This window comes from Poecilia formosa, unplaced genomic scaffold (assembly GCF_000485575.1).
Source record: "Poecilia formosa unplaced genomic scaffold, Poecilia_formosa-5.1.2 Scaffold629, whole genome shotgun sequence".
Taxonomy (NCBI): Eukaryota; Metazoa; Chordata; class Actinopteri; order Cyprinodontiformes; family Poeciliidae; genus Poecilia; species Poecilia formosa.
The window spans coordinates 74,180-83,908 of NW_006800568.1; the positions used below are offsets into that span (position 1 = coordinate 74,180).

Below are 9,729 nucleotides of genomic sequence, written 5' to 3' on the forward strand. Positions count from 1 at the left end.
GCATGATGTCTTAAAGCATGATGTCTTAAAGCATCATGGGATATGTAGTCTATTTGCCGAAGCCAGTGGCAACCATGGTGGCAATGTCTATGGTGGCAACACTGGCAGTTAGCCCGAAAACAGTGGCACTTGTGACCAATAACGGCAGGTGTCAGCGGAAGTGCCAGTATGAGATTCCGAAGTCAGCAGAAGTCAGCGACAACACTGACAGCTAGCCCCGAAAACAGTGGCACTTGTGGTGCCTAATGACACTTGCCACCGGAAGTGCCATTAGTAGGTGCGGTGTTACGATTTGAGCTCGGCCCTGCTGAACAAGTTGGCAAACGAGACCATCAAGAATGTCACTGAATGCATTTTTGTCATGTGTTTAATGAGACAAAAATAAAAAAATCAAAGCCAAATAATTATTTTCAAATCATGTAGTACAGTTATATCAAGAAGCCAGCTAAAAGAAGCAGATGGTACAATGCTACTGTCGAGCTAATGGCAGAACACACAAAATTCATGTCTAAAATAAGCTTTGCTGTCATTTTAGCATTATTAGCAGCTTACTGCTTTGCTGTGAACCTCATTTCTATATAGAGAAGGATCTTACTCCTCAGTCAAAGTCTTTTGGAAAATTCCTCTTTGCTGCCAGAGGTTTCTGAAGCACTCCTCTTTAAGTGCTCCATGCAACAGACTTTCCCCACTGATGTGGGAACATTCCTGAGAAAAATAAAATTGAACCAGACGCTTTGAAGATCCTCTGATGCTGGGGGATGGTGTAAGGAATCTTGTGCGTTAATACACTCTAGAACCGAATATTTTGACTTATCTACTTCTAACTTGGGCATTACTGAACTTGGGCTACAAAATCAATGCAAGGAAAAATGGCAGATTCACAAAACTGATTAGCAGAAAATCATGACCTTGTTTACCAGTTCCACATCAAATGCAGTGGAACTGCATTTGCAGAACAGTCTATTGATTCTTGTCTAGAATGAATTGCCTGCTCTAGACAAGAACAGGCAATTGAGAAAAATGAACAGACTGAAAAATATAACGCAGAATACAAGAATACAAAGATATATATGCAGGACCGGGACAAATTAAATACAAATTTTTGCATTCCTAGACGCTCAAAGTACACAAAAAATGTATTCAAGGGCTAAAAAAGTGGATTTTGCATGACATGTCGCCTTTAAAATGAACCTGTGCTTCAGTTTGATCAAAACTGAAGCACAGTTTTGCTGTATGGTGAAGTTTTCACCATACAGCAGGTGAAAACAGATCAAGCTTCTTTTCTGAACCATATGAATTGTGTGGCGAAACAAAGACCAGTGGCAATGATCTGCATTCAGATGTCTTCAGTTTGATTAACACATGATTATTTCTTTCATGCTCCCTCAGCTTGGTGTGGTTCTGAGAATCTCTGCGTGTCTTTGCAGGAGAGCCCAGCGCGCTGGTGGTACTGGTGGAGGAGGAGCTGGTTGTCATAGACCTGCAGACGGAAGGCTGGCCTGTTATTCAGACACCTTACCTGGTTCCGCTCCACAGTTCAGCCATCACCTGCTCCCACCATGTGTCTGCCATTCCCCTTAAACTATGGGAAAGGATTATTGCTGCTGGAGTTGTCCAGAACACTCAGTACTCAAAAAAGGTTCCCATGTTGGCAGGAAGTTATTTTTATTCCTTCATGAATTTAAACGTGATCTGTTTAATTATTGTGTAATTAAACGCAATAATTACGTAATTATTGTTTCATCCAAGATTTCTTTTCAATAAACTAGACTTTCCTGTAATATTGAAAAGCTTTTTAAGCAACAGATCTCCATTCACTGATGGAAAAACTGACATTGCACAAAATATACTCTACAGTCATATTTTTCCTGTTTTAACATGATGGACTTCCTTGTTTTCCTGTTAGCCTTGGCCGATAACAGGAGGTCAGAACCTGGCCCCAGATCCTCCACAGAGGGACCTGTTGCTCACCGGGTCAGTTCATTTCTTTTTTTTCACATGTTCCACAAATCTACCTTAAAATACAGCACATGTTAACAGTACATTCTTTATTGGTTCATGCAGACATGAGGATGGAACTGTACGCTTTTGGGATGCATCAGGAGTTTGCCTGTATCCTCTGTACAAGCTGTCCACAGCAGCAGTGTTCAGTGCAGATGCTGACCTTAATGACAACATGAGCCAAGGCGCTGAAGGAGAGTGGCCACCCTTCCGAAAGGTTGTGTGTTCTGCCATCTACATTTAGCTTCTTTAGAATGAGAAGTAGCAGATACCCAGTGGAAGGCTTTCTTCTACTCTGGTGGTTGGGGTACTAATATGGAAACTTTCGATTGAAAGACTTTTATGTTCTGATCTAACAGTTTTTTTTTTTGTTTTTTTTGTTTTTTTACATTATTTTCATGGTGCAGCAGTTGGTAGCAGCAAGAAGATCCTGGGTTCAAGTCCTGAAATGGGGTCTTTCTGCACGGAGCATGCATGTTCTTTCTGTGCATGCATGGGTTCTTTCTGGGTACTCTGGCACCCAGACATGACTGTTTGGTTTCTTGGTCTCTCTTTATTCTCTTTAGTTTTGTGTGTGTGTACCCGCGTTCTGTGTTGCCTTGTGATGTATTGGCGAACTGTCCAGGGCGTACATCTCCCCCACTCTTTTGGGTAATGGCTAAGTATCCTGGTTGTGTCATTTCTTTACAGGTTGGCTGCTTTGACCCATACAGTGATGACCCAAGGCTTGGAATCCAGAAGATCCATCTATGCAAATATAGTGGCTACCTTACTGTTGCTGGCACTGCAGGACAGGTGATGACACACATAACATTGTTTGAATTTATTAAACACCTTGGCAGATCCCCAAGGTTAAAGATATTGTTGGAACAGCAATAGTTGAAAATATTAATGATATTTATCTTGATAAAGTGGACAAAAGTGAAAGACAGTTTGTACAAAGTCTCAAAACAAAACCTTAAAGTGGCATGAATATGGCATTTATTAAGAACATCATAGACTTGATTTCTGAGCCATTTACATGTACATACAATCTGTCATTTATAAGAGTCCATCAAAACTGCTAAATTTCAGGATCTCTTATAACCGTGAAATTTAGGTTATAACTTGTTTAGGTTATAAAATGAAGGCTGTAATTATAGATCAACATAATGCCCCGTTTCCATCGGCTCTACTTCAGCGTCTCGGCTCTACTTCAAAGTGAACTCGTTTCCACAGGCCCAGTGTTCTGACTATCAGTGCTTCCTCGTCAGATTTTCCTACCGTAGCACGGGGTAGAGAGCTATGTCTATCTGTCAATGCTACGCATCCACAACTGCTACTGTCATGTTTACAAATTGAAAACTATAGCGCAGGGGTCCCCAAACTTTTTCCTGTGAGGGCCACATACCTTTTCCCTTCTCTGGTGGGTGGCTGGAGTCAGTTTGTAACAGAAAAAGTGTGACAACTGCAGGAGTGCCTAAATGTAAAAATGTATTGTTTTCCAGAAAGCACAATCAAATAACTCTCTCTGGGTTCTTCACAGAACAAAACAGTTTGAACTTCTGTCCAGGGTAGGAGTGGCTGACTGGACTACAGACTGAAGCACATACTGTATATAGGACGGACCTAGGCTGCTATAATTTAACAAAAGAAAATATCCATCCATCCATTTTCTGTACACCCTTGTCCCTTATTGGGGTCGGGAGGGTTGCTGGTGCCTATCTCCAGCTAACGTTCCGGGCGAGAGGCGGGGTACACCCTGGACAGGTCGCCAGTCTGTCGCAGGGCAACATAGAGACAGACAGGACACACAACCATGCACGCACACACACACACACACACACACACACACACTCACACCTAGGGACAATTTAGAGAGACCAATTAAACTGACAGTCATGTTTTTGGACTGTGGGAGGAAGCCGGAGTACCTGGAGAGAACCCACCATGCATAGGGAGAACTTGCAAACTTCATGCAGAAAGACCCCGGGCCGGGAATCGAACCCAGAACCTTCTTGCTGGAAGGCAACAGCTCTACCACATGGAGCATAAAATCAGCCAACAAAATCATTCAGACTTTACTTATTTTATTCACTTTCAGTGCTGAAAGGAGACGCTTTTACCATTACAATCGAGAAGAGTTTCTAAAAAAAGTCTGTGCAGCGTCTGAGGAGAAGGAGGAGGTTAGCTGATTATATGGACTGAAGACACTCCCTGAAATCACACCATGTCTCTGTGGCCTGATAAGTTTCTGTTTACTGAGAAATGGGCCTTAGCGTCTAACAAAATCAAAAATGTAACTCTTTACAATAGGCCCCTTTGTCTAACAGCATGCAACTCTTTCTCGACCTTGGTAAAGCGTCTCAACACCATGCATGCACAGGGAGAACATGCAAACTCCATGCAGAAGGACCCCAGGCCGGGAATCGAACCCAGAACCTTCTTGCTGCAAGGCAACACCTCTACCAATCGCGCCACTGTGCAACTCACAAAAGAAAATATATCAAATATAATTTTTATCGACCGCGACAGCCTTATCCAGTGAAATCCCTCAGTCTTCCTTGGCCTGCCCCTGTCCACCAAGGTTATAAACAGCACCATTTCAGCAAACCGGAGTCCGGGAAAAATGAGCGGATACGAGACGAGGCAGGTTAGAAAAACTACGACAACAAAAGCTGAAAAGCGCATAAGCCCATTCAGAGAAATGTGTCAAACTAACCAATACTAACCAACCAAATTACCTCGAAACTCCTCGAAAAGAAGTCGGTGGAAACGTTCTCAAAGCAAGCCAAGTAGAGCCAAGCCGGTGGAAAAAGGGCATAAGCGCTTCTGCGGTTTTTAAAAATTCCACTAAATGAATCAATTTAAGGATTTTATTAATCAAGCCATTCAAAAGAAAATTTATTTATTTTATTTTATTTTTTTAAACCCAGCCCTATCAGATGATAGGTTTGTTTACACTGGTTCCTGTTGGATCTGAGGAGACGGCAGATAATCTGAACTTTCATTGGCTGGCTGACATGAGCATCTCTCTGTACCCACATTTAAAAGCAGAGTTTTGTGCTTTCAGCATCTTACGCACCTCCTTTGTCATCCAGAGTTTCTGATTTGCCCTTGTGGCGACGTTCTCCATGCACTTAAGGATGTACGCAGACACCGATTCGGCACACTCCTCAACTTTGGTGTGATGGTTTTCAGTTGCAGCTTCCCTGAACACATCTCAATCTGTACATTCAAAACAGTCCTGTAATGCTGACACAAATCCTGCAGGCCAGACTCTCACCTACTTCTCAATGGGTTTTCTTCTGATGAGCAATAAAGTTCAGAAAGATGGTCTGATGAGCCAAAGTGGGGGCACGGTGCTGTCTTGAATCCTGCCTTAATTTTTGTGTATTATCTATCCTGTGTATTTGAGCTTCTAGTTGCAAAGTCCACATGCTGATGGAAATGAGGGAGAACTGTCTTCATATTGGCCCAATTGAAGTCTCCAGCAACAATGAGAACACCCTCTGGATGAATAGTTTCCAAGTCACTGATGGAACTTAGAGGACACAGAGAGGCTCCTTAATGTTGGCAGTAGGAGGAATATAAATAGCAGTGATGATGAATTTAGTGCCAAACTTCTAAATTCATTAGTGTTTGGCTAATGAAACACAAATGTTCTAGTGTAACTAGTTCATCTAGTTTGAACATCTCAAACTAGATGGGTTTCTTAGTGTCCACATATGCTTATTTATTTATTTTTATTCCTCCATGTTTCTGTGTGTCTGATTTTCTGTGGTTGTAGATTCTGATGCTGGAGCTGAATGATGAGGCAGCAGAGCAGACAGTGGAGGCTAAAATTGTGGATTTGTTGCAGGGACAAGAGGGATTCCGTTGGAAGGTAGGACAAGTCCTGAAACAGTCTCACCATTTACTTATCAAAATGGCCTAAAGGGTTTAATTTATTCAAATGTTTCACCCAATAAGTTTATTTAGTCAGTTATCATTTAATGACACCTGGCTATAACACTGCAGCTTTTAGTAATGAAGTACTATAATAAGTATGGTAAAGACAGTTACAAAGTTTTGCCATCGAAAGAAGCTATCCTAATTGACCTAAAATGGGATAAGTTTATTTTGATTTCACGCCAGTGTAAAAAAAAATGCATGTCTATTTATATGGTGTATGTTAACTACTGGTTTCAACTGTAAATCTATTAACCTGTCAATATCTATAAGAGCACTAAACAAATTCATTATATTGGACAATTAATTTTGTACACAACTGCAGCTGTAGGAGATATAGTTTTTTAAATACATATTTCATCCTATTTGACTGAACGACAGAACGAGGCATTTAGTTCAATGTTTGTCATTTATTGAACTTTCATAAACTACTGTGCACTCTGCAGTGAGTGCCCTATCAAAGAAAAATTAACACAGTGACAAACAGGTGAATGACTCAAAACCACTTGTATTCCTGTCTCTTGCTGTTGGTTTTACACCACAAACAGACCTGTTCCCATGGCAACCTATTGATAACAAATCCACTAGCAGTTGCAGCAGAGATTATGTTGAAGCATAAAAGGAAAGCATGTATTTTTCCCCACAAAGAAAATAAAATAAAACTCCAAACACAACATTCAGTCTGTTACAGTATTATATTTTCAGGCTTGATGTTTGATGTTTATTTTGTGAGGTAGGTCTTTATTTGGAGGGGTGATATAGGCTGCGTTCACATCCTTAAAGACAGTGTGTGAAAAAAACATCTGTGCGTGTGAAAAAACATCTGTGCGTGTGAAATACTGGATTTGTAACTCGTGTAAGCATCTTTGTGTGTAACTTTGGATAGTTGTAGCTGTGAAACATGATTTGTAAACCATAAAAAGAAAAGAAACCTACGCCTACAAATGTTTAAAAAGTACGCACGAGTCGCTAGATACACACGCACACAAAACTGCATTTACGCACAGATCCGGTGTTGCGTCATATTTCACCCATCAGATACCATTCACCCTGTTTTACAGTGGGGGAACAGTATCTGATGGGGAAACGCGGATTGACGTAACACCGGTTACGAGTGCACAAGTATTTTTGAGTCTCATTTCATGCTTCTGAAGCTCCCAGATTTGTGTGTAGATGGTGGGTCATGTGGAAAGCTGGGTCATCTCATTTTTGCTCTGAGTGTAGTGTTTTTATCCTTTGAACGTTTCTCACTGTGCTTGTGCCGAAGTGGCAAATGCGTTCAGTGGAAAACGGAATATCTCAGCACTTCCTTATAATATTCCAAAATTGTTTATAGACATATTGTGCATTTTTGAGCGGTACAGGAGACTAAGTGGTCTGAAAAATGACCACTGGGTGGCAGAATGGTTCGCTGGCCGGAAAAATAGGCAGGCAAACCAAGAAGCAAGACGGAGCATCCCTGTGGTCTGTCCTCTGAAGTAAGTAGAAATTAAACCAGTGGCTCAAAAAGTGGGTATGCAGCGCATGCAACGCATAGGGGCGCTGCACCAGAGGGGGCGTCAATTTATGTTTTCGCATCCACCTGAATAATATGTAGTTGCGCCCCTGAGTTAAACCTGCGCACTTTGCTCTCTGATTATAATGAGACATCAAGTAATTATAAATAATTTCAGATTACGTTTTGTATGTCTGGCACTCTGCCCTCCTTATATGTTTCTGTTAGCAGGAGCAAATGTTTAGGTGAGCTATGCGAAGTTAGTTATTGGGAGCTGAGTCCGTGGATTTTTAATGTCACTGCACAGTTTGAGTCTTTAATCCATAAAAATTATCTCTAAGTGAAATTAATTGGCTATCGATTCTAATTTATTGAATTTATATGTGTATAAATAACATTTTGTATTTACTGATGGATTGGGTCTGGTGTTGTTTTACTTACTGGAGGATCAGAACCTTTCAGATCTCATCAACACATTGATCCAATTGAGCTGCTGCAGGAAAACACTGATCCTTTAACAGGGATCTTTAGATGCATGCATTGATGTCCTGTAACATTTAGATATGCCCTGATCCAACACACCTGAATCAAATGGCTGGTTAGGACAGTCAAGTTGTCCAGAATCGTGCTAATGACCTCTGACCTCATGATTTGACTCGCGTGTGCTATAACAGAGACATCTAAAAGTTGGAGGACACCGACCCTCCTGAACTTGAGTTGAAGACCTGCTGTACAATTTTCACACAATTGTAATCACATTTACTTGCATACAGTGGAAGTACCTACCTGTGGTGAGGTAGTTGAGGAGTTTTCATAGTGTCTTTACTTTAAAACCATTTTGGTTTCCATTTGTAGAAAGTAAATTACAAACATTTATCCATAGTTTGACCACTGCTTTATGGCAGAAAAAAACTTTTGTCCCAAATATATAATTTGAATAAAGACATAATTCAATTTATACTGTAGAAAGAAGATGACAAAAGTGTTTACTGAATTAACTTTAATGTTTACCTCACTGCACACAAAGGACAGATGGAATATTTAAGATTTACCCAAATCTGTTGAATCTTTGACAAAATAGATTCAAATTAACATGGGTGGTTGCACAGCTACCTAAAGTTAGCAATGAAATGTCTTAAAACTTACATGAATGTTCAAATATTTACTATAATCAATTAACAAAAGAAAATACCATAAAGCTGTGTATTCAAAGAAGACCAAGGTCAGTCTGTACAGATTAAGGAGACACCACAACATCTACCAACAGAGCAGGTTAATTACTGTAGTTGTTTGAAAGGAGCCTTGGTCCTGTTGACAGCACAATTTAAAGTTTCAGGTTTTGGTGTTGAACCTCCCAGAATCTCAGCTGCTGCAGATTGTCTGAAGGTGCAGAGAAAAGTACAAATAGACAGTTGGTGTTAAGAGAAAATTTATGTTGATTTTCCTGAACAGCTGATGCACTGACAAACCTGACTTTGACAGACCATCACTGAACCTGAAAATTACTTGAATCATCACAATGTTTGTAGAAATGTTTCTTTTTATGTTGATCAAATATGTACGCACTAAATGTTTTGCTGTTAAGGCTATTTTGCAGTGGTACTTTAAATAAATGCATAACATATTTATTTTCTTAAGTATGTCTTTATTAGCTGTTAATTGTGTCAAAATATCAGCTGAGAAAGAAATTTACTGCTTGTGAAAATCTGAATATATTTTACCATCTACATTAATCAACTTGAAATGAAGATAAACAGGAAAAGCAGGTTAGTCCTGGTTTGCAGATGAGGTATACATTTGTTTAAGGCCAGATGAAATGGCATTTCTGTGGATTTCAGAGATCCAGACACAAACACAGTTTAATCTGAAGATTCTGGAGGATGTGTGAATAGGTTTGTCATCAATCAATCAATCAATCAAATTTTATTTGTATAGCACATTTCAGCAGCAAGGCATTTCAAAGTGCTTTGCATAATTAAAATAAAAACAGCATGTGACATTGATTAAACAGTGAGAAAGAGAAAGACATTTTGAAAAAGATTAAAAAAGATAACATTAGACAGTGTGACAGAGAAATAAAAAGAAGTTAATAACTAGATGAAAAGTAAAGATAAAAACATTAAAAACATCGAAGACATCAAAAACCGCAATTTAGCCATAAGCAGCTCTAAACAGGTGGGTTTTAAGTTGAGATTTAAAGGCACCCAGTGTTTCAGCTGTTTTACAGTTTTCTGGAAGTTTGTTGCAAATTTGTGGTGCATAGAAACTGAATGCTGCTTCTCCTCGTTTTGTTCTGGTTCTGG

At 39.9% G+C, this 9,729-nt stretch overlaps 1 protein-coding gene across 1 annotated transcript in view; it reads left to right on the plus strand.

The window, feature by feature from the left end:
• Positions 1-9,729, plus strand: part of llgl2 (LLGL scribble cell polarity complex component 2) — a 91,878-nt gene that overhangs the window by 65,947 nt on the left and 16,202 nt on the right. The window contains exons 13-17 of the mRNA XM_016665877.1: positions 1,428-1,639; positions 1,907-1,974; positions 2,065-2,218; positions 2,692-2,796; positions 5,771-5,866. Of these exons, the coding sequence (XP_016521363.1) occupies positions 1,428-1,639; positions 1,907-1,974; positions 2,065-2,218; positions 2,692-2,796; positions 5,771-5,866 (635 nt within the window). The remainder of the gene's footprint in view (positions 1-1,427; positions 1,640-1,906; positions 1,975-2,064; positions 2,219-2,691; positions 2,797-5,770; positions 5,867-9,729) is intronic.